This window comes from Manis javanica, chromosome 12 (assembly GCF_040802235.1).
Source record: "Manis javanica isolate MJ-LG chromosome 12, MJ_LKY, whole genome shotgun sequence".
Taxonomy (NCBI): Eukaryota; Metazoa; Chordata; class Mammalia; order Pholidota; family Manidae; genus Manis; species Manis javanica.
The window spans coordinates 49,689,407-49,715,801 of NC_133167.1; the positions used below are offsets into that span (position 1 = coordinate 49,689,407).

The following is a 26,395-nucleotide window of genomic DNA, read 5'->3' on the forward strand; positions in this document are numbered from 1 at the left end:
AAGCAGATTAGTTGAAATACAAAGCATTAATTTGAAACTTGTTTTCAAATGCATATGGTAAATTTAATATAGACTACAAAATTAAGGCAGCTGAAATGCTGGTCTTTTAAAAACTCACTTTTTTTGAGTTTAAAATGTTATCACTTGGGCAGGTTCAAACCAGAGACATAATAGGAATTTGTTTAAAAAGGGGTAATCTGTAATGTGTGTCAATAAACGTTTAGGACCAACATAATTAACTTAGGTATGGAAGCTAGCTTCAATAAGTATCATTAGGAAGACGAGACACACTGTCCAGGTAGCAAGTTTAGGCAGTAACAAGAGGCTGGGTCAAAAGGGGCAACAAGAAAGGGGCAAATGCCAGGCAGCAGGTAGGTTCTTCAGAGCACAATGTAGTTCTGATGCTGGTGGGAGCTTGGAAGGAGCCCAAGATCTAGTCTTGTTTAAAGAGGATTATGGACTATGTAAAGTGACCAAGGAGCCTGTGCACTGGGAGCATTTTCTAGTTAGACATGCATTTGTTGAACAAAGCCGGTGAGCAAGAGGAAATGGGCTGTTTCTTACATGCCCATGAGAGTCTTACCTCTAGTTTACTGACTCCTGATGAAAATGCAGTACTGGATATGGTTGCTGGTTATAGGAATTAAAAATTGAAATGAATAGGTTGCTTGATATATGGGAATTTCCCAAAGAAATATGCTTCCTCTCTATATTACCAATAAACATACTGAAGAATGAAATAAGATTCATATGCACTAAGGGAATTAAAGTAGTCTTAGAGATAATACAAATGAGACATGAAAACAATGTTAAATAAGGAGTATGATTAATTCAACTGAAATATAATGAGATCTATTTTTTAATCTAAAATATAATTTAATAGTCTTAATAATATGAAGATAAATGTATAGAAAATATACTTCATAAGAAATTATTAGGAAGTAATTTATAAAAAATTAAAGTATAGCAGGTAAAACCAGAATCCTAAAGCAGAAAAATACTAATCAAATATGTAAACAATATATTGAAAATATTTCCACAGAAAGATTCAATCAATAAAAATAATTTGGTTATTTTAAAATAAAATTTTAGGAGATTAAAAGAGAAGAAAAGCTTGTCACACTCTTAGTTTCCTGCCAGGAGTTTCCAGGCTTAAGTAGATTCCAAGCTCATGTTCTCAAGGGTTGAAAGCTCAGGGTGGTGCTAGTCTACAAGCCTCTATGAATAAAGGATCTGGCTCTGGGCATTTGGCTTAGTGAGCAGTGATGTCTTTGTGCGAAGAAAAAGTAGGCTCTTCCTCTGCACCCATGCAGACCAGGCTGGGTCGGGGAGGGAGACACAGTCCATAGGGCTGGCAGTTGGTGGGCTGGGTTTCAGGCGTGCTCAACACCTCGGAACAAATTGTGCAGCTCTTTACTGCTGCTTCTAAAGCAGGACCTTGGGCCTCAACTCATGATATAAGTTAGCCTTAAGCCTTTATCTAATTTTATTTGTGAGAGGAAGTAAACAGTTTATTGGAAAACATCTCTGGTGACAGCTTTCACTCCCAAGGATAGTGGCTTAGCTAGCAAATAAGCATAGGGGAAAAAAAGTGGAAACAAGAATAAGAAAAATAGGGATACTGTACAACAGAAAAAAGCATTGATGAATATAAATTCAATCCATTTTGACTGATAAGTAATGAAATAGCAAATGTTGGATAGTTAAATATAACACTTTGCATGTCTGCCCTTCTTACTAGACTTGAATACCTGAGTAGCAGGTGTGTTGCACACATTTTTTAATCCCCAAAAGCTAGTTTAATATCTGACACATAATATGTTAATGTTTGGTGACATAGATGATGATAGATACAAGAACTCTGAGCCTTCCTCCTGGGGCTGGGGAAAGTGTTCAGGTTATGCTTTAATTACTGGTTAAGGAGTTTTATTTTAAATGATTACTAATTCCATTAAAAAGGAGTTCTCCATGCTAAATGGTGTTTTGAAGTTCTAATTTTAGGGAAATACATTTTTATTTAGACTGAATTGGGACCAATTTGGAATGAAAATGGACAACAGTTCTGGAATTCTGTAATACAATCTGAGTAGGTTTTAATTACATTTTTCTCACTTATTTTATTCCCTCATCCAACAAACTTCCATTGAGTTCTTATTATGAGTCACATACTACACTGACTGAAGTAGCTCTTAATCTACTTAGTTTAACAAAAAAGACAATACATTCAACACACACAAAAAATACTTTATAACAAAACACGCAAAGCATGCTATGTGAGCAGAGGACTGAAGTGACTTATCTGGGGTGAGAGGGAACCCGGGAAGGAATCTCTACAGGAGTTGGCACTCGAGCTGAACTGTGAATCATTAGCAGTTACCCAACTGAAGAGCAATACAGGGAGGAAGGCACTGCAGGATAACAGAATATGATCCCACAAATTCAAAGGTGATATTTTGATTATGTAGATTAGAATCTTTGGCTGAGCGAAGTACTGGAATGGGTGGTCCTGAGTAAGGAGGCTGGCACTTGAGTTGAAGTTTATCTTGAGAATAATTGGGAACACATACAGGTTTCACAGTAGAAGAGTATCATAGATAAGATTATATTTTAAAATGTATCCGTGTCAGCAGTGGGGAGGATGGAATGTAGGGCTAAGAAATTGGGCATAGAGTCATTAACCTATAATTAATTTATAATTATTAATTTCTATAATTAATTTATAGAAGCAAGTCAGCAATTCAGCTTTATGGACTACTAGGGCTAGAACTATTATAATGTGTATAAGTGCGATAAGGTTGAGAACACATCAAACTAGAGCTAAAATGGTTTACTGATTGATTTGGTGGGGACATAACACTTAGTTTCTGACTTGGATAACAGATTTTTTTTTAATGGAATTCACAGAGCTTAGAAACACAGGACAAAGAACAAGTTTCAGTAATTACCTATAAAGAAAGATAATGAGTTTTTGAGTTCAAAGAACTTGGCAGATGTCTAGGTTGAGATGCTTTATGGACAGTTTGATATAGGTCTTCAACTCATCAAAGAACTTGGGAATATATGTACATATATATATACACATACATGAGAGGGAGAGAGAGAGATGCTAGGTGAAGTTATGAATGAGTTCCCTTCCTGTCATTCAATTGTTACTTGCCTATATTTACTTTCCATGTTCAAGTTTTATTCTGTATTTTAAACCATCTTAACAATAACAAATGCTTTAGCAATGCCTACATCTAGCAGACTAGAGATGATGGGTAAGAGATAGTGTTAGAATAATTTAAGTTTCCTAATTATATAGTAGTAATTTAGGCATGGATAAGACTGGGATTTTAGCTCCAGGACTTAGGCACAAGCTGTCCATGAGTGCCCAAACCTACTTCCCCAGTCTGACTGTTTCACTGGCCTGACTCGTGCTGACGTCAGTATGAGCTGAACTGGCGGTCTCCTCGGACGCCGTTGCCTAATGAATCCTCCATGACTTACCTGCCTGATTGCCTTGCTCACTCTTGATCTTCAGTCTATCAGCCTGGTTCCCTTATTTTGGAATGGGGTTACCAGAATAGATTATAAGTGTCATATAATGTATTCATTTTGAGTCCCAAAGTTATAAAAGATGCATATATCAAATACCTAGAATAACTGTTTATAACCAGAATGGATGATTTCACATGCTTAAATAACATTCATTTCTTGACCAGCTACTGGTATCCATTAGAACCAATCAATTTATCTGCCCAGTTGAGTTTCAACTAGTCTTCACTGAGAACCTCCCCCCTCAAACTTTACAGAAATTTCTATCTGATAGCTAGCCACCAGATATTTTTCTGCTACAATTATAATGTTAAACATGACTAACCATGTCATTTCACACACAAAGAAAACATAGGAGATCTGCATAATTCAAAAACATAAAAAGAATGATAACATAGAAAAAGAAGAGGAGTCATAAATATACACAAATGATATTTACAATGAAATTAAGAAGAAAAGATCAAGGGAAAAAGGATTTAAAGAGAAAGCTTAAGAAGAGGTGAACAAGTAGAATGATAGGAGATGCCAAAAAGGAGAGAAAAAAAATATGCATATTTTAAAGTCAAACACTAGGTTTGATTTTGAACAGCAGAAGCCAAAATCCTGCTCTAACAGGTTAAAAACAAACTCAGCACTCCACAGTAGATATTCCCATCTATGTTATCTCCTGAGATAGCTTCAAACATTTTGCTTGGGGAAGAATTATCCATTCCAATTTTAGTTTCCATTTTTGGAACAAGTTATCTTAGAAACATTTGAAATGGAATTGATTTCCTTATTATTTTTATCTTCTTATTTGTCCATCATAAAAGGATATAATGCAGTCTTTCACAAACCGTATTTCAGGAAAACATTTAAATCCATGACTATTAGGGCAAATAATCAAGGCAGTAAAAAACCTTGATTTTTCCCCTTATTTCTCTATTTCAAATAGAATTCAGTATAGATTATTCTGATATAAGAACATATGTTTATGACCAATATTATTTAAGGTAACCCAGTTCCTACAGTGGACATAGGAAATAGACCTTCCTCAGAATAGCATCACTTCAGTGTTGCTTCCCTTTAGTACTCAGTTGGCCTCTGATGCCAGGGTTCATTGCCAGGCTGCCATAACCCTTTACTGTTTGCATATGGTGAGGTGAACCCTACCAGGCATGAAGACTCCATCTTATCAAGTGGCGCAGAATGGGGTGGGGTGCATATTGGAAAACTCTGTTAAGAAATGTGTGATGTTCTCTAGTGTTCTATTGAACAGTTTTATTCTTCAGCACACCAGAAGCACTTGAGTGAAAAATAATGCAGAGGTGTAAAAATAAGGCAGAATCTGGAAGTGTGACATGGAGACTTCCTAATTGTTCCTGGGTAATTTGGAAATACGATACAAACATGACTACTGGAAAAATTTGCAGAAGGGAGAGCTATTTATTTACTCTCCTTCCCACTTCCAGATTCTCAGTTAAGAGTATATCCAGATACAGAGTGTGTTTATGCCATTCTTCCCAAATGTTATTTATGAATAGTGATTTATTAATTAAACTCATTCATTTACCATGCCAACAGTTTTATGTATATATATATATATATATATTTTTCTGCAACAATTGAAAATAAAACACATTTGAAAATTTTAACATACAAATATGTTATAAAACATATATTTACTATTTCTTGTCTACTAGTACTGTTTTACAGTTCCTGGAAGAATACTATGTACTTTGCATATATCTGAGTTATCCCTTACCCCCTGCCCAATACTCTTATTACTTTAACAAAACTTGCCATGGTGTATTGTCTGGAGGGCCAATTGTTCTGAAAATATGATAAACTCTGAGTGTAAGCAACCTTAGAACAAACAGAAAATAAATGGACCTGTTATACTTATTCTGAAAGATGGCATAATTAAAGTAATGATAGAACTCCAGAGATATTGCACTGAGTCTCTGTGGTTCAAAAATGCCAACAGACAGAAGAAACAATATAAATCCCAAACCTTCTGCTGCTATACATTTCCCAAACAGTGCAAACCACTAAAAGCAAAAGTTTGATTTACTTAAATACTTAACAAAAATTTATTGCAAGAGATATTTTTCACTGAATTTTACAGTTTCAAGGAACATGGTACAAAACAGTGCCATCAGCTTTGTCTAAACATTAAATAGGTGCAAATACACAAAGATTAAAAAAAACAAAGAGCATACTTTACAACATAAATTACAGTACTATAAATATATTTTATGTACATTATACATAATCTTAAGACACCATTTTAATATACAGCATATATTGTATTGATTTTCAAACTATTCAGTGCCTTAATAATATTATATACCGGAAACTTAAGAATTTATTTGCATCATTACACTTACAGGAAATGACTTCAAATCAATGAGGCCGGCTAGTTTATTTCCACCATTTAAATGGGCAGTTGTTCCTCTTAGATGGGTATTTACGCATACAATAGTTTTCACATGAATATTTTCTTTCCCTTTTATGGGGATGGCTAGAAGAGGGGCTGTAGCGGGAGGACAGCAGGGTGTGGAGAAAGCAGCGAAGGGAAGAGGGCGTGGGGCAAGGGAGGGAAAGCCAGGTGGCTGGGATGAAGAACTGAAGCTGGGATGATTGGCATCTGAGGAGGAGCAACAAAGGTCGGCTGATTCCCAGAACAAAGCCTTGGTCCTGCGGGTCCTACTGAGATCTGAGGTAACGATGTTCTGTTGAGAGTTGGGACTTGGGACAGAAACTGTTGGTGCGGTTGAAGCACTTTAAAGGTTCCTGCAGCTGCGGCGGCTGCAGCGGCTGCGGCGGCAGCTGCGTGCTGCTGTAGAACAGTGTGGTGTATCGTGGTTACGGAGGTAGAACATAAGGGCGGCTGCAAAGGCAGAGGCTGCAGAGGTGCGCTAGCGGGTGGGAGGGCAGCTGGAGGAAAAGTGAATTTGACCTTGTTGGCCAGCACGTTGGGTGGTATGATGTGCTGGTAGACTTCACAGGGTAGATTTTTGAATTTGTCATGGTTTTCTATTGGGATCAGTAACGCTTGTTCCGGTAGGGCTAATGGAGCCAGGAATTGCTCTGTTGTTACAAAGGCGTGACCATTGACGTGTGCTTCTTTGAACGGTAGTGGTGGTTGTGCGTTGAGGATTCCTGAATTAAAGCGCAGCCACTCAGTTGGTGCCTCATTCACCTTTCCTTGTGGAAGGGCCTCAGCCAGTTCATAATGGCAAAGGTAAGATTTAGGTCGTGACTGTCTAAGGTTCCTATCAACATGGGGCACCTTGAAAGGGCTTTGCTTTTCATTACTGTTTACAGTCTCACTTCTTTCCTTGTGTTCGAGCATGGTACTGTCCATTTCTCCTTTTGCTGGGGCACTCGATCCGGCAGGTCCATTGGAAATCTCTGACAGTTCCCCAGAAGTGGTCTCCATCACTAAATGCTCCTCTTCACCATTGGTTTGAGAAGGCAGGGGGCTTCCAGGGGATGGCAGAGTCAGTTTGTTTTCTACCTGATCTGTGGGTTCTGAATTCCTTTGAGCATTTGCGATTTCTTGTGGTTTTACTTCCTCCTTTTGCTCTTTGCTTATTAACTCATCCTGGTGACATAAGGAAGTCTTGCCTTTCATGACATAATCTGTATTCTCTCTGAGTTCCAGAGCTTCAAATCCGGTGTGGAATCTGCTTCTTTTTCTCCTCCGTTTCCTTCGAGGCTTACAAGGAGCAGAAGCATGTGGTGGCCTCGAAAAGTCTGGTGAGTTATTCTGTCGATTTAAACTCTCATCTGAAGAGTAAGAATATGAATGTTGTCTGCGTTTTCGATGGCATCTTTCTGATTCATTAAGGAGAGAATTGTAACCTCTTTTAACAGCCTGATTCTGACTCAGGCATTTCATGCTATTTTGAAGAACTAGGCATCTGTGATCCTGACTACAGCTGGACATTTTGGCTTTCCAACTACAGTAAGTTCTGGAGTATGTTAAATTATGTTTCCCAGAATTTATCCTTGTCGCATTAGATTGTCCATTTAAAACAATGGAGTTCTTCGTACAGTGTTTTTTGGAACTGATAGCATCATTATTACTGTGTTCAGTGTTCCAGGTTTTACACACGTCATCATTCTCGCTTGAGTATACAGATGCTGATTTGGCCCTTTTATCAGGTAATTGATGTGAGTCCAATAATTGCTCTGCAGCTAAATACTGCTTTTCTGAAATTGTTTCCAGCAGATTTTTCCCAGTTGTACCAGTGTAACTATTTTTCATTTCCACTTTAGAGTGAATTTCTGAATCTTTGGTTTTCTCCCCATGATGATGCTGACATAACTTTCTTCTTTTTTTCTTTCTTCTATTTTTATGAAACCAGTGTTCAGGAGTCTCTTTCAACCTTATTTTGTTGTATTTCTCATCTAGGGTGTCTTGTTTTGTTTGTTTTTTAGTAAAAGATTTTTTTGTTTTTCTGATCCTACAGGAAATATTTTTATACCTCTGACCCAGATTCTCATTTTTTCTAGAATCACAGCTATTGGAAAGAGTATCATCAGACAAAAGAGGAGTGACTTGAGTGCATTCATTGTTGCTACCTCCTGTTTCATGACCAGTGGGTCCTGCAGGAGATGTGCCCTTGCAGTCTGAAACTCGTCTCTTGCAAGTGTCTTCTCCCTTCTGCTGAGATTGAAAATCACTTAAGGGTAGCTTTTTTTTATCTAGATTGTTGTTTAATTTAGTGGACTTGAAGTCAAAACAAAGAGGATTACAGCTATAAGAAATTGATGGTTGAGTAGTTGTGTAAATCAGCATTTCTGATGGCCACTGAAGAACTGTGGATCCATCTTTGTTAAGGACAGGTGCAAATGGCTCACCTGGCCTTTTATTTAAATCTGCTTTTTTATGTAAGATTATATTATCCTCTTCCGAATTTGAAGGGGCCAACATCTCAGAACCATGATTTTTATTTTCAACTTCAACTGTAGATGGATCATTGTCTTTAACATTTTCCTCTGTGGTAGCTTGCAAAGACATGCAGTCATTAGCTGTATCAAGGATTGTGGATTCATTTCCTAACAACACAGAACCATTACCACTGATAGGTATGTCTTCATTAATAACAACATCTTGCAGTGGTATTTGATCTGCTGATGAGACTAGATTTTGACAATTATCTGCATCAGAAGATAAAGGGAGTTGAAACTGGCAAAATGAAGGTAATAATAATATATCTTTTTCACTAGACACTTCTTTCATCTCTTGAGCTTGAGCAGTTTCTTTGACAGTGCACCTTCCCTCTGGTGGATGAAAAGAGTTAGCTTTCTCCTCAGAACTCAAAAGCACATCTACTGGTGAAGAGAGCTGAAGATGACAAGCACCAGGGATGAATCTACTTTTTCTGCTAAACCCTTTCTCTGCAGAGGCATCATCATTGTACTCAGAGAAGGCTGCCGCTGAGGACTCCAGCTTCACGGATGCTTTCTTTGGAAATGCGAAAGAAAAGCCAATTTTGTGCCTGTGAATTCCCTGGGCTTGATCCCCAAGTTGGTTATTTTTTGCTGTAGAATTATTTGCGCTTTGTGGATCTGCAGCAAGAGTGGTAACATCTTGAGTATTCTCTTCACTACTAATCAAACTGCATTTGAAATCTTCCTGGTTATTGACTGAATCCACAACAGCTCTTTGGGAAATTTCATTACAATTTTCTCTCACAGTAACAGTTGTTGACTTGAACATGGGGCCACTTCCAGGAGCACTACAAAAAGAAACAAAAGTGTATATTACATCGAATGCATTTGAGGAAAAATATTCAAATGCTTACATCTTAGAAATGTCATCATAAGATTTTTTTTCTTCAGAGTTTAAAATCTTTGTCAGAGAATTACTTTCATATGGTGCAACTGCCTTCCATAGTGCCACATCTGATGGTTTGGAATACTTGGAAAAGCTGTTCTGAAGTTACTTTTATAGCTATTAACAGCAATGTTGAGGATGCTCAGGTGCCCTCAGCCAGTACTTCCTGACCAAGATTTTTTACTCCCATAGTCTCTTCTGTTTTGTTTTGGTGTGCTGTGGAATTCTCAATAATAGAATTAATTCACAAATACTTAACATCGTTGATACTATGTAAGAATATGAAAGAAGTTAAAAAAAATTATGAGTTCCATAGGGCTGGGGATTCAGGTCAACTATTTAAATCAACAAACATTCGCTTAGAGTCTACCTACCACAGCCATTATAAATAATATAGCATATAGTAAGTGCAGGATAAAAGATTACTTATCTAAGATGCAATTTCTATTTATTTGATGTCACAATGCACCATAATGAATTCTGACTAAAAGAACTCTACTGTCTGGCACATACACCAGGAGCTACCTAAATATCATGTTTATCCAACCAGAATCATGTGCAGAATTTTCCATGCTATTCTAAAAATTTCACTTCTTAGAAGTTATAAATGGCCCCAAATTTCTTTAGTTAAATATTTTCTTTATCTAATCTATAACACAATGGACTGCTTCATTGCTTTATTTGATGTTAAGAAATGATGCTCCTCCCTTTTTTGTACACACTTAGAGGCCCCAAATTAATAGGAAAATTGTGCATGTGCAGGTATGTGTTTGTGTTTGTATATGTGTTTGTGTTTGCATAATGTGAGATATGTACTGTATACTGAGGAAAGTAATTTAGATAAGAAGTTGTGTTTCTTTTCGTACACATCCTATTATTTACTCTGGTTTTCTTAATATATTAGAATTTACATTTGTAAAGCTACATATAGGACGTTAAATTATATAGATCTGATGATTCTCTACAACATAAAGCTTGCACCTGTGGAATATTTCATTTCTTACCACACATAGTAAAAATATCTGGTTGGTATAATTGCATAGCAGTTAAGTTTGATTTTAGCAGTTTCCTATGGGATTCTAAATACATTTAATTTTAATTTTTCCAAACAATTAAGCAACCTATACAATGTTATGCTATAGTATTATATCTCAACACTATTTAGTATAAAATAAATTTGGTATAAAATAGCTTTGTTTTGCACTTTAGAGACATATTTATTTGCCAGGGTGGGGGGTAAGGACACTCTAAAAATTATCTTTTTTCATAACATCTTCCTGGCCTGAATTTTAAGTACTGAATTGTAACACTACAGCCACTCACTGTTAGAAGCAGATGAAAATGTAAGAGTTGTGAACTTTTAAGAGTCTGCTATCTATTCAGAGTGAAATTAATTTTGACCTGCCTCTGAAATGCACAGGGTCTCTCTGACCTTCGTTATTTTTAATATAATCTTAAAGATAGTTTCAAATAAATGTTCTCCAAATTTTCCATTAAAAAGGAAGTTCTCTTGAAACCCCGTTTATAACAAAGGTATGAGATGGTGCTTTGGTCTCTTATCAAATGTTTAATGGAAGAATAATGTAAAATTTCTTTCTTCTTACATACTAAAATTATAGTAATTTTGGTTTTTTATTGAAATGTGCATTAAACAGGTATTTGCATAAAATTCCAATTCCAATTATGTCGATAGCCCGCAGAAAGCCAGAATATGTTAGTGTATTATTCTGGGTACAGAAATAAGTAGATGTGTGCCCTTTATTTCTACGTCCCTTTTTGTTGTTATTGTTATTGTTTTGTTTATGTTTTAAGAAAACTTAACATTTCATTGCACACTCACCATACAGTTTCCTTTCTTAACTCAGCCAGTTTGTGCAGACGTTGGAGAGCCTTTTCCTGTTTTCTTTCATCTTTCCTGGATTTGGATGCTACATTTCGAGCAAATTCCCTTTGTTTCAGTTCTTTGAGCCTCTATTAAAAAATATGGAAACGATTAATATTATTTGGGTCTATGGCAATGTTCAAGTCACTACTGTAACTGTTGGAATTTTCCAATACATTACCTTTGACCTCATCTAAGGAAAATGCAGTATTTGTGACAGTTCACTTTTAACAAAGATATTTTCTTGCACTGTTGCCTTGTGAAAATGCCAAGGCACATTAATTACATTACCTTAAAAGATGTGCCTATGCCTTACAGAGACTGAATTGAAAACTTTCATCTCTGCTTATCGTTTCCTGCCAAGGTTCTCTGACTAATTCAGATAAATTGGTGGAATCTTACAAACCCTTAATTTTCAAAAAAATTTCAATTAGCTTGTGTATTTTAATTTGTATAATAAATTCCATCACATTTTTTATGTACTCTATTAGAACAGTATCTGGTCCTTTCCATATTTTCTAAGAAAACCAAATGTCTTATATTAATCCATAGGCAAATAGTCCCTACTAATGTGATTTAAAACAATCTCTCCTCTCAAATATCAGGTACAGTTTCCAGATAATTCAAAATCTGGGAAGAAAATTAACAATGTTTTGTGGAAATTCTTTTAACATGAGGCATATTTTCCATCTGTATTAAAGAAGCTCATTTTTTGGATTAAGGCCAGAGAAAGAGCATGTCACCCTTCATAGAACTAACGAATAGTCATGTATGTGGCATAATTTAAGGGACACCAAAGTAGTCCCATGTCCCAAACATTTCCGCTATAGTCTTTCATAGTGGATAGGTATTAAAAATGACTAAAGCACTATTTTATTCCATGAAGGCACATGGTGTTATACATTTGTAATATGTCAGAGTCTTAGAGTAAGACAATAAGAAAATAAAACAAATATTAATTATATTTTTATGAAGTAATTAAACCAAGTCTTAAAAAATGTCTTACAGATATACTCCAATGTATACAAGGTCTTAAAAAAACACCTGGTATATAAAATGTTTGCTTAATAAAAATTTGTTGATTTATATGTGAATTGCTTAGATCCTTCAAATTAGGAATTTTCCTATTGCAAAAAACAGTCATGTTCATGAAATAATATTAGACTCCTAGTGATCCTGGATTATATCTACTTAACTTTATCTAGACAATACCATAACTTAAACTTCAAATAATCTCTATTTTTTAAATTGATTGGGTTTATATAAGGTATGTATATATGTCTGAGATTATTCTAGAATAATTATTTAAATAATACAAAAATATTTTGAGAATTCTCATTTACATTGATAGATCTGTGAAGGAGTTTCAGTTGACTTTATATAAGTGATATACCACCTCATAATATCTAAATTGTACCAGTATTTCATAGAAAGTAATACTTTTATGCCATTATTTTGATATAACTATTTAAAGTATCTATAATTTTATATGCATTAAGTTATTTATTGGTCATAAGAAAAGATCTAGAATTAGAATGTAATAGGGCAAGAAAATTTTACTTCTAGATGTTAGGTATTCACAATTTCAGTTATCTTCATTTCCTTGAAACTTGAAGTCATATCAAGATTCATTCAACAGACAGTTATTGACTAGCAACAGCCATTCTGTTAAATAGCTGGGATTTTTTAAAAAGTTAAAAGAAATGCTTTTATCTTAATCTTGTGTGTGTCTGTGTGTCTGTGATTGTGTGGATAAGTGTATGTGAGTGTATGTTTATATGCATTTTGTAGAAATATAGAGAGAATGCACACACCAAGAGATAATAGCAATTATTGCTTATTTTGCCATATGAAGAGAGAAAAGTGGTTCCCAAAAAACTGCAGGGAAGGCCACCTGGGCAAACTGGTATCTGATCTGGGTCTTGAAGGCTATGAAAGAACATGAAGAAGGGTTGGATGTTGGAGGTGGGAGGATATTTCAGTGAAAATAAGCTGTTTTATATAAACATAGAAACAGGAGCATGAATATTCTAAAAACAATGCATGTAAAGAAAAATGGCTAGAGAAGAGTGTATGTGCAGAAGTGATGAGAATTAATGAATGACAGGGTCTAATCAAATCATGAGGAATCTTTCTATCAACGTATGAAATACACAACAATTATATGACTGGAGGAAATATTGAAGGACTTTAAACAATGCAATGCCACAATAGGATTTTCATTTTATCAAAATTTTCTTTGGCATCAGTATGGATTACACTTTGCCATAGAACAAGATTAAAGATGAGGACATTACAGTGATCCAGATAGGAGACATTGACAGCCTTTTCAAAGGCAGTGGCAATGAAAGAAAGTAGAATTGGTGACTTACTTGATGTGAATAATTGAGTGATCTGAAGGATAAGCATTAGCTTTACTGAGAAGTATTACCTGCCATTATAAGAAAGAGATTCAATGAAGAGAAAGTTTGGGTGCTAGAAGAAGATGCTAACAGAGAAATTGAAAGGAAATAGAAGCTAAATTCTCTAACATAAACACTTAAAAGAATTAAAGTGCCAAGTAAAATAAAGCAAAAAAGAAAGCTGCAATACCAATATAAGAACTAATGTTCAAAATGTTTTTTTCATTATTACTTATAAATGGTGACATTTTAACAAGTTGAGATTATTTATTTCCTAAAAGATCATTCTGGAAATTTGAAACAACAAACAAACAAAAAATAGACTTGACATTTAACAAAATATTTAGTAGAAGAGTTAATTTATATTACATATATACAATGTGTAAGTTAAAAGTACAATGCTTCTAACAAAAAGCAAAGCTTCTTTTCTAATAAAGTATATGAAATGTCAAGAATATCACTACTGACTGTTTTAAATTAGTCATTATGATTTTAATCTGTTTCCACTGATATAGTATTTAAATATCAATGAGTCCATCAAATATCAAACTAATACTATTGTGTTACCTGTGATATAATTGAGTGATTGAAATGGCTGGAATCAGCCTCTAATGTGGACTTACAGAGCTGTATATATTTAGCACGTAAATGTTTCAGTATTGTAGAAGTTGTCAAGAAGCACCAAGTTACATTCAAGTGTAGCTATTGATCTCAATCTCCATCTATGTATATTTAATTCTCTTATTTCAGTGACAGATTTCCAGATATCAAAGCAAATGAGCTTGTGAAATATTAAGGGACTATCAGCTGCAGAGCTTATGGGCCTGGCCAGACTTTGGTTACTTTTGGTTAGAATTTATTACTCTTCATATCCTGTCTCATATTTTTCTAAAGCAAAAATAAAGTCCTACATCATATTTTATATCTGGTAGAGTAATTGTGAAAGTAATTTATAGAAACCAAGTAAATTCTTTTGTGAATGCCAACTAAAAAGAAAACTTAAGTTCCCCACAAATAAATAAATAAGATAATACTTGTGAGGCTTATGGAAATATCAATACTATTTCAAAAGCTTCCTCAACAATTTATTGAGAATCTCTCAAAAGAAATTCTTAGTGATAAATGTCAAGAAAGGAATGGCAGTAAGCAAGAATTAGAAGTTAACAGGAATTTGCAGGAGGATGTGGTCTATCTACTTAAAAAATAATTTATAATGTATGCTGGTATATAATTCAATATATTCTTTGGAAATATGCAAGCAGAGAATGGAAAAACATGAAGAATCAATATCCTCTGGTTATCATACCATCTCAGAAGGTCTACTAAACTTTCCCACTGATTTACTTCTAATAGTTCATAAAAAACCAAAATGTCACAAGGGCCACACAGGTCATTAATCCTCAGATATGGTCTTAGGAAACCCATAGAGTTAAATGGTTGGAAATGTTATTATGATCCTGGCCTCAGGTCAGTGATAGTGTTCAGAGGCTGACAAAGGTTTAATCAATATGACAAAGAGGGATAGAAAAGACAGAGAGAGAGAACCATTTAGATAATTCATCATCTTGTGCTGACACATTTAAGTAAATTACATTGTTTGACAATTGCACAACAAACTTTCATGGACATTTATATATATACATATATATATTACACCTGTCTAATTACATCCAAAAGATAGTTCCTACAAGCAGAACTGCTGGAATAAAAGATATGCATATGTACTTTTGAGATTTTCCAAACTGCTATTCATAACTTTGTATCATAATTTTTTGTACTTCTCTTAACAATATATGAAAGATATATCATATCCAGTGTTGGGTAACATCCCTCTTAATTAGTTTCATTGATAGTCAATGAGTGATATATCATTAATGTTTTGCTGTAACTCATTTGTTTATAAGGAAAGCAAGAATATTTTTACATACATATTAGCCACCTGTATTTCTTAGTTTAGATTTAATAGTATTCTTTAAATTTTATGAAGCAATATTAAATATATTGCTTTGATTCTGAAAATACACATACAAGCAAACAAGGCTAGCATTATTATACATATTTAGAGAAGACAAAACTGAAGCTAAGGAAATTTTAAACAATTTTCCAGAGTAAAATGCAAATGGTAGAATTAGAAGTGGAATCAGGATGTCCTGTGATTTATTTCCTATATTTTCTTTGCTATGTGTTATTCAAGTTGTCTCACTCTTTAGGTCAGGCTGATTTGTCTGTGATGCATATATTTATTTGTCTTTCAGCAGGTATTCATTGAGTGTCCATTATGTGTCAGCAGCTATCCTAAGTCCAGTTCCTATATCTCTGACAAAGAAGAAATAAAAGCTCTGTTTCATGAAATTTTCATCATTGTTGAAAGAGAAAGGCATTACAACATGAAAACAGCTGAGCTGCATAGTTTGGTAGAGAGTGAAAAGTGCTGTGGATGAAACAAAGTTAAGCAGAGAGGGCATGTGGTGAGGGGGTAGGGACAGCGATTTCAAATCGAGTGATGAGGGAAGGTTTCCTACTATGTTAGTTTTCTATTTTTGTTTAACAAATTACAGAAAACTTAGCAGCTGAAAATAACACATATGCATTATCTCACAGTTTTATAGACATTATGCCTATAAATCAAGTGTTGGCCAGGCTGTATTCTCATTTGGAGACTTGTCTTGGGAAAACAAAATCTTCTCCCAAGCTCCCTAAGGGGTTGGGGAATACATTTCCTTGTGCAGTAGGACCGAGAGCCCCAGCTTCCTACTGAGCCTTAGCCAGGGCTACTTGGAGCCACTGGGGCTGCCAGCAGTTTCTTGCCACACTGCCCTCTCACAGATCCTCTTAAAACAGGACAGCTTCTTCACCATCAGCAAGTCTCTCTCTCCCTTCTGCTAAGACTCTTATATAACATAAGCTATATAAAGTGACCTAATCAATGAAGTGTAATCCCCTCACTTTTTCCATATTCTTTCAGTTAGAAACAAATCACAAATTTCATCCACATTCAAGGGAAGGGGATTATATAAAATAAGACTCACTGGAGGTCAGCTTAGGCTGTGTTCCCTTAGAAAGTGTGTCCCCTCATTGAGAAGGTGACAGTTGAGTAAGTAATTTTAGGAGTCAGGAATAAAGCACATACTGTTATCTCAGGGAAAAAAGCCTCTGGGCAGAAAGAACAGCCAGAGTGAAAGTAACAGTGAACAGAAGGTTTTTGCTTTGATCACTGCTCTCAGGTGCATGTCAGTGCTGATGCTCATTAGCTGCAAGTTCGCAAAAGCTGGGAGAATCATCTGAATCAAGACACAGGCAAGTGACAGCTGATAGAGGAAGAGAAAGCTTGGGCCTGGTTTACAGATGGCTCTGCATGATACATTGGCACCACGCAGAAGTGGACAGCTGCAGCACACAGCCGCTTTCTGGGACATCCATCAAGGACAGTGACCGAGGGAAAGTCTCCCAATGGGCAGAATTTTGGGCAGAAAATGAACAAGAAAGTGCTTGTTCATTTTGGTTGGGTAGAGAAGTGGCCAAAACAGAAATTATACACTGCTTCACAGGCTGTGGCCAACGGGTTGGCTGGACAGTTAAGGACTTGTTCCAAGCAAGGAACATGTTTGGAAAGTTAGTGATAAGGACATCTGAGAAAGAAGTGTGGGGCTAGATTCTTCTGAATGAGCAAAAACTTGATATTTGCATCCTGATACTCACTAAAGGATTATCTCAGCAGAGAAAGATTTGTCTAATCAAATAGATAGGGTGACCTGCTCTGTGGATACCAGCCAACCTCTTTCCCAAGCAGCCCTATCACTGCCCAGTGGGTTCATAAACAAAATAGTCATGGTGGCAGGGATGGGCTCAGCAACATGGACTTCCACTCACCGAGGATGACCTGGCTGTGGCCACTCCTGAGTACCCAATCTCTTGGCAACACAAAGCAACACTGAGCCCACAATACAGCACCTTTCCCAGGGGTAGTCAGCCAGTTACCTGGTGCAAGTTGATTAAGTTGGACAGCTTCCTTCATGAAAAAGGCAGTGCTTTGTTTTTCCTGGAACAGACACTTTCTTTGGATATGGACTTGCCTTCCCTCCATTCAATGCTTCTGCCGAAACTACAATCCACGGATTTACAGAATGCCTTATCTACCATCATGGTATTCCACACAGCATTACTCCTAATCAAAGGACTCAATTCACAGCAAATAAAGTATAGAAAGGGAGCTATGCTCATGGTATCCAGTAGTCTTACCATGTTCCCCACCATCCTGAAGAAGATGGCTTGATATAATGGAGGAATAGCCTTTTGAAGACTCAGTTACAGCTCCAGCTGGGTGGCAATACCTTGCAGAGCTGAAGCAAGGTTCCCTAGGAGGCTGTACATGATCTGAATTAGTGTCCAATATAGGGTACAATTTCTCTCATGACCAAATTGAAGGATCAAGAAACAAAGAGTAGAAATGGAAACCACTCACTGCTACCCTAGTGATCAACCAGCAAAATTGTAGCTTCCTTTACATAAAGTTGAGCACAACTTTATGCTCTCTAACCTAGAGGTCTCAGTTCCAAATGGAGGAATAATTCCACTAGAAGATACATCAATGATTCCACTGAACTGGAAGTTAAATCTGCTGTCTTGCCACTTTGGGCTCCTTGCCCCACTAAATCAAAAGGAAAAGAAGGGAGTTACTATGCAGGATGAGATAACTGATCCTCATTACTAGGGGGAATTGGACTGCTACTCCACAATGGAAGTAAGGAAGATTGTATTTGGAATACAGGATATCCCTTTTTATGTCTCTTAAGATTACTATATGCCTTGTGATTAAAGTTGATGGAAAACACAACCCAATTCTGGAGGACAACGAATGGCCCAGACTTTTCAGGAATGAAGGTTGAAGGGTCACTCCACCAGGGAAAGAACCTCAGTCAGCTAAGGTGCTTGCTGGGGGTAAAGGGAATGGGTAGCAGAAGAAGGCAGTTTTAAATGCCAACTATAACCACGTGACTAGTTACGGAAATGAGGAAATAAGGACTATAATGGTCATGGGCATTTCTTCCACTGTTCATTATCAATGTGTATACATAAATTTATTTTCTTTATTTTCTTTCCTGTTCTATCCTCTTATTATATAACATAAGATGAACTGAATATGTAGTATAGTGTTGGAATTACAGGATGCTAAGGAGAAGATTAAATGTCTATTATATATTAAGAATAAGAGTGAACCAACTTATTGTCTTTATTTGGAGATTAAGTTTAGTTGAAGATAATACATAGATATAAACATATAGATGTCTATGGGTGCCAAATCGACAAGAGATGGACTTGTGTTGGTTAATTATATGTGCCACTTGGCTAGGTCACAGTACTCAGATATTTGGTCAAATGCTTGTCTAGATGTCACTATGAAGACGTTTTTTAGATGAGATTAATATTTAAATTAGATAAGTAATACAAGATACTCATCATATCCCATTAAAGCAGATTATTCTCCTTAACACAGGTGGGTTTCATTCAATCAGTCGAAGACCTTAAGCGAGAAGACTTAAGTGCACTGAGAGGAAAGAATTATACCTTCAAACAGCCTTTGTATTTGAGATTGCAACATCAGTTCTTTTTGTGTTTGGAATACAGAATATCCAGGTTTCCAGCCTGGAGGCCAGATCTACAGATTTTGGACTTGTTAGCCAATTCATTAACATAAATCAGATGTCAATCTCTCTCACTCTCTCTTCACACACACAAACACAAACACACATGCAGAGTTCTGTTTCTCTGGAGAACCCTGATTAATAGTTTTTCACTAGAGGACAGGTAGTGTAGTTGTGATGTCTGTGATAAACTTTGCAGATTGCCCCCACATTATCAATTCCATCCTACTTCATTAATAGCATTCCCATTTTGGGTGGGCAGGAAGATATTCAACTAAAATAATAAAAATCCCAGGCTCTTTTGTAAATAAGAGTGACTGTGTGGCACAGTCCTCACTAATTCAATTATAAACAGATGTCTCTGAGGGGAATATCCCTAAAAAAAAAAGGGAAAGCCTCATGAGAAGAAAGATTCCCTCTGTGTTTTTTACTATGATGTTTGCTTCTTACCCAGGTATAATTGTGAGGCTTAGACGGGCAGCAGCCCTTTTTCAACTGTGAGGCCTTGGCAGAGAAGACTTTGATGGTAAAAATAGCAGAGCAAAAATAAAAAGATTCCTGTTCCCTAATAGCATCATTGAATTACTGCATCATCCTAGGACTGGTCAGTCACCTTTTGAAATGGGGAAAGCCAAATTTATTTGAGTTTTCTCTTATTTGCAACTGAATGCAATCTAAACTTTAATGCATACTCACTTACTACATGTGTGACTGGATAATTCACTTCATACTCTTAGACCTCTGTCTCCTCAGATGAAGAATGCTGATATTTAAAATTCCTTCTAGTTTTTGCCTTCTAAGATTGATATTTTCAATGACATCTTTTAAACTGGATTTAGTTGGTATTAAATATATACTTAGAATAAATAAGAGTTGCTTTGTAAAGTGTTTTTCTATTATGAATAAATCTACTACTCCTTTGATTTGTTCCAATACTTCTGTTCCTAGTTTCATATTTCTTCGTAAGTTAATATATTACCTACTATTACTGTTTACACAGGCTTAAAATTTCCCTTGACTTCCCCATAGTTGTTTCTATCAAAAGTTATTTTCAGTGGCTTTTGAAATATCTAAGTATGCTTTCTATCTAACAGAGAAGTAATATCCTCAAAGAATTACAACTCAATCACCATCTCTATTTCCTGAATCAATTTAGCTCTCCTGGAAGACACTATGCAGGATGTTTTATTAGATTATTAGCAAGTATATTTCTTTAGAGAAGGTTAAGATTTTCAAGTGAATGGTATCACACTTCATTGTGTAACTTCCTTCTAGTCATTATTTAATCAATGGCATTATGCTGAGTGAACCTATGGAAGACTCCTTAAAATTTCTATCATGAATGTGTATCATTTGGATGTTTCTCAAGGCAGCTTTAAAAGCATCTAATCTCTTAATGGCATATCATATCTGAATAATATCTTTCCCCGAGGCCTCTCACTCCTTAGATTACATTAGCTTAAGTTTCTCTTTGCAGAAACGCATTCTAGTTCTAATATAAAAGTCTTTGTAATCTGTGTGTTATATCTGAAACTGATTTTGCAGCCATCCAGTTCATTTTCTTAAGTGCTGGATCAGAAGTGTCTTGTGCATTCTAAGTGCTCATGAATGCTTATCAGACTGAATTGGCACAGGCAGTGATTGACTTCCTCATATACTAGGAGGCTTTGAAAATTTACTAACAAAAACTCAGTAAAACTTTGGTAGAACAGAGAAAGCCATGGAAACTTGAATATAAGAAATATTGACAGTCATTAAAAAAATAACCAACTTCAGTGGTCTGAAATTGAAGAATCATTAGGAATTAAGGCTCAATTTTAAAAGGAAATACTATGCTTCTCCTACCAATAATGAGGAAAATTGTAAACTATTAGGAATATTGTTGTATTATGCTATCTAAAAAATACTATGCTAACAATTTTATAATATAGTCATAAGTATTTGCACTTATAGAAATAGAGTAAAAATGCCTGAAAATACACAAAACATTAATGATACTTCTCTTCACAAGGTAAAATTAAAACTGTACATTTATTTTCTACTATAATATTTTTCAACTTTTTCTTACTAGTACATTTTACTTAGAGATTTTTATATTTAAACTTGAAAATTAAAATTACAAATATTTTAAAACAAAAGCAAAAATTACCGTTATACAGATCATCATATGTTCATAGCTATGGCCTAATAGATTGGACTGTTCTAAATATTTCAGAGCTCTCTGAAGACACTCAAGGAAATCAATATACTCTCAAAAAAGGATAGAATCAAACTAGTGAATTTTTACCTTTGTGATTTTAACCAAATGAAGTATTTGTGGATTGGTTAGTATTTTTATCATATCTTTGGTATAAATACAGTGGAAAAATAGTATGTAGAGATACCTGCAGGAAATATATTACACTATATAGATTTAGATACATTCTTTTGCTCCTCCTTTTTCTTTCAAAAAATATATATATATTTAAATTTTTTATTAAGGTATGATTGATATACACTCTTATGAAGGTTTCACATGAAAAAACAATGTGGTTACTACATTTACCCATATTATCAAGTCCCCACCCATACCCCAATGCAGTCACTGTCCATCAGTGCAGCAAGATGCCAGAGATCCACTATGTGCCTTCTCTCTGCTACACTGTTTTCCGTATGATCCCCCCCACACCATGTGTACTTAACATAATAGCGCTCAATCCCCTTCACCCTCCCTCTCCACCCACCCTCCCACACCCCTCCCTTTTGGTAACCACTAGTACATTCTTGGAGTCTCTGAGTCTGCTGCCATTTTGTTCCTTCAGTTTTGCTTCATCGTTATATTCCACAAATGAGGGAAATCAATTGGCATTTGTCTTTCTTTACCTGGCTTATTTCACTGAGCATAATGTCCTCCAGCTCCATCCATGTTGTTGTAAGTGGCAGGATTTTTTTCTTTCTAATGGCTGAATAGTATTCCATTGTGTATATATACCACATCTTCTTTATCCATTCATCTACTGGTGGACACTTAGGATGCTTCCATATCTTGGCTATTGTAAAAAGAGCTGCAACAAACAGGGTGCATGTCTTTTTTAATCTGAGAAGTTGTATTCTTCGGGTAAATTCAAGGGATGGGATTCCTGGGTCAAATGGTATTTCTATTTTTAGTTTCTTGAGGAACCTCCATATTGCTCTCCACAATGGTTGAAAGAGTTTACATTCCCACCAGCAGTGTAGGAGGGATCCCCTTTCTCTGCATCCTTGCCAGCATTTGTTGTTCTTAGTCTTTTCAATGCTGGCTATCCTTACTGGTGCGAGATGATATCTCAATGTGGTTTTAATTTGCATTTCCCTGATGATTAGTGATGTGGAGCATCTTTTCATGTGTCTGTTGGCCATCTGAATTTCTTCTTTGGGGAACTCTCTCTTCATATCCTCTGCCCATTTGTTAATCGGGTTAATTGCTTTTTGGTTGTTGAGATGTGTAAGTTCTTTATATATTTTGGATGTTAACCCCTTGTCGGATATGACATTCACAAATATATTCTCCCATACTGTAGGATGCCTTTTTGTTCTGTTGATGATGCCCTTTGCCATACAAAAACTTTTTAGTTTGTTGTAGTCCCATGAGTTCATTTTTGCTTTTGTTTCCCTTTCTCAAGGAGATGCATTCAGGAAAAAGTTGCTCATGCTTATATTCAGGAGATGTTTGCCTATGTTGTCTTCTAAGAGTTTTATGGTTTCATGACTTACATTAAAGTCTTTAAACCATTTCGAGTTTACATTTTTGTATGGGGTTAAACAATTATCCAGTTTCATTCTCTTGCATGTAGCTGTCCAGTTTTCCAACACCAGTTGTTGAAGAGGCTGTCATTTTCCCATTGTATGTCCATGGCTCCTTTACTATATATTATAGACCATATATGGCTGGGTTTATATCAGGGCTCTCTAGTCTGTTCCATTGGTCTATGGGTCTGTTCTTGTGCCAGTACCAAATTGTCTTGATTACTGTGGCTTTGTAGTAGAGCTTGAAGTTGGGGAGTGTAATTCCCCCTGCCTTATTCTTCCTTCTCAGGATTGCTTTGGCTGTTTGAGGTCTTTTGTGGTTCCACATGAATTTTAGGATGATTTTGTCTAGTTTGTTGAAGAATGCTATTGGTATTTTGATAGGAATTGCATTGAATCTGTAGATTACTTTAGGCAGGATGGCCAATTTGACAATATTAATTCTTCCTATCCATGGGCACAGGATGTGTTTCCATTTATTGGTATCTTCTTTAATTGTAGTTTTCAGAGTATAGGTCTTTCACTTCCTTGGTTAGGTTTATTCCAAAGGTATTTTATTCTTTTTGATGCAATTGTGAATGGAATTGTTTTCCTGATTTCTCTCTCTGCTAGTTCATTGTTAGTGTATAGGAATGCCACAGATTTCTGTGTATTAACTTTCTATCCTGCAACTTTGCTGAATTCAGATAGTACATCTAGTAGTTTTGCAGTAGATTCTTTAGGGTGTTTAATGTACAGTATCATGTCAACTGCAAAAAGGAACAGTTTAACTTCTTCCTTGCCAGTCTGGATGCCTTTTATTTCTTTGTGTTGTCTGATTGCTGTGGCTGGGATTTCCAGTACTAGGTTGAATAGAAGTGGGGAGACTGGGCATCCTTGTCTTGTTTCCAATCTTAAAAGAAAAGCTTTCAACTTCTCACTGTTAAGTATAATGTTGGCTGTGGGTTTGTCATATATGGCTTTTATTACGTTGAGGTACTTGCCCTCTATACCCATTTTGTTGAGAGTTTTTTTTATCATGAATGGATGTTGAATTTTGTCAAATGTTTTTTCAGCATCTATGGAGATGATCATGTGGTTTTTGTCTTCTTTTTGTTGATGTGGTGGATGATGTTGATGGATTTTCGAATGTTGTATCATCCTTGCATCCCTGGAATAAATCCAACTGGATAATGATAAATGATCTTTTTGATGTATTTTTGATTTTGCTAATATTTTGTTGAGTATTTTTGCCTCCTTGTTCATCAGCGATATTGGTCTGTAATTTTATTTTTTTGTGGTATCTTTGCCTGGTTTTTGGTACTGGAGTGATGCTGGCCTCATAGAATGAGTTTGGAAGTATTCCGTCTTCTTCTACTCTTTGGAAAACTTTAAGGAGGATAAGTATTAAGTCTTCACTAAATGTTTGATAAAATTCAGCGGTGAAGCCATCCAGTCCTGGCGTTTTGTTCTTAGGAAGTTTTGTTGATTACAAGTTCAATTTCGTTGCTGGTAATTGGTCTTTTCAGATTTTCTGTTTCTCCCTGGGTCAGCCTTGGAAGGTTGTATTTTTCTAGAAATTGTCCATTTCTTCTAGGTTATCCAGTTTGTTACCATATAATTTTTCATAGTATTCTCTAATAATTCTTTGTATTTCTGTGGTGTCTGTAGTGGTTTTTCCTTTCTCATTTCTGATTCTGATTATGTGTGTAGACTCTCTTTTATTCTTGATAAGTCTGGCTAGGGGTTTATCTATTTGTTTATTTTCTCAAGGAACCAGCTCCTGCTTTCATTGATACTTTCTGTTGTTTTATTCTTGATTTTATTTATTTCTGCTCTAATCTTTATTATGTCCCTCCTTCTATGGGCTTTGGGCCTCATTTGTTCTTTGTTTTCTAGTTTAATTAATTGTGAGTTTAGACTGCTTATATGGATTGTTCTTCTTTCTTGAGGTAGGTCTGTATTGCAATATGCTTTCCTCTTAGCACAGCCTTCTCTGAGTCCCACAGATTTTGAGGTGTTGAATTATTGTTGTCATTTGTCTCCATATATTTCTTGATCTCTGTTTTTATTTGGTCATTGATCCATTTGTTATTTAGAAGAATGTTGTGAAGCCTCCATGTGTTTGTGGGATTTTTCATGTTCTTTGCATAATTTATTTCCAGTTTCATACCTTTGTGGTCTGAGAAACTGGTTGGTACAATTTCAATGTTTTTTAATTGAATGAGGCTTTTTGGGGGGGCCTAATATATGATCTATTCTTGAAAATGTTCCATGTGTACTTTTGAAGAATGTGTATTCTGCTGCTCTAGGGTACAGAGTTCTGTAGATGTCTGTTAGGTCCATCTGTTCTATTGTGTTGTTCAGTGCTTGTCTCCTTACTTATCTTCTGTTTGGTTGATCTGTCCTTCACAGTGAGTGAAGTGTTGAAGTCTCCTAGAATGAATGCATTGCATTCTATTTCCCCTTTTAATTTAGTTAGTATTTGTTTCACATATGTAGATGCTCCTGTATTTCAGAGGATAGATATTTATAATGGTTATATTTTCTTGTTGGACTGACACCTTTATCATTATGTAATGTCCTTCTTTGTCTCTTGTGACTTTCTTTGTTTTGAAGTCTATTTTGTCTGATACATGTACTGCACTCCTGCTTTTTTCTCCCTATTAGTTGCATGAAATATATTTTCCCTTCCCTTCACTTTTAATATTTTTATGTCTTTGGGTTTCAAGAGAGTCTCTTGTAGGCAGCATATAGATGGGTCTTGTTTTTTATCCATTCAGTGACTCTATGTCTTTTGATTGGTGCATTCTGTCCATATACATTTAGGGTGATTATTGATAGGTATGTACTTATTGCGACTGCAGACTTTAGCTTTGTTGTTACCAAAGGTTCAAAGTTAATTTCCTTACTATCTGAGAGTCTAACTTAACTCACTTAATATGCTATTACAAACACCATGTAAATGTTCTTTTTTTTTCTCCTCCTTGTTCTTCCTCCTCCATTCTTTATATATTAGGTAGCATATTATGAACTCTTTGTCTATCCCTTGATTGACTTTGGGGATAGTTGATTTAATTTTGCATTTGCTTAGTAATTAGCTGTTCTACTTTATTTACTGTGGTTTTCTTACCTCTGGTGACATCTATTAAAGCCTAAGAACACTTCCATCTATAGCAGCCCCTCCAAAATAGACTGCAGAGATGGTTTGTGAGAAGTAAATGCTTCTCTGGAAATTGTTTAATCCCTCCTTAAAATTTAAATGATAATCTTGCTGGATAAAGTAATCTTGGTTCCAGGCCCTTCTGCTTCATTGCATTAAATACATCATGCCACTCCCTTCTGGCCTGTAAGGTTT

At 35.7% G+C, this 26,395-nt stretch overlaps 1 protein-coding gene across 1 annotated transcript in view; it reads right to left on the minus strand.

The window, feature by feature from the left end:
- Positions 1–2,678: 2,678 nt before the first annotated feature.
- Positions 2,679–26,395, minus strand: part of ZNF804A (zinc finger protein 804A) — a 357,438-nt gene continuing 333,721 nt past the window's right edge. Inside the window, exons 3-4 of the mRNA XM_037000426.2 lie at positions 11,208–11,338; positions 2,679–9,269 (exon numbers count right to left, since the gene is read on the minus strand). Coding sequence (XP_036856321.2) covers positions 6,041–9,269; positions 11,208–11,338 — 3,360 coding nt within the window. The 3' untranslated portion in view covers positions 2,679–6,040. The remainder of the gene's footprint in view (positions 9,270–11,207; positions 11,339–26,395) is intronic.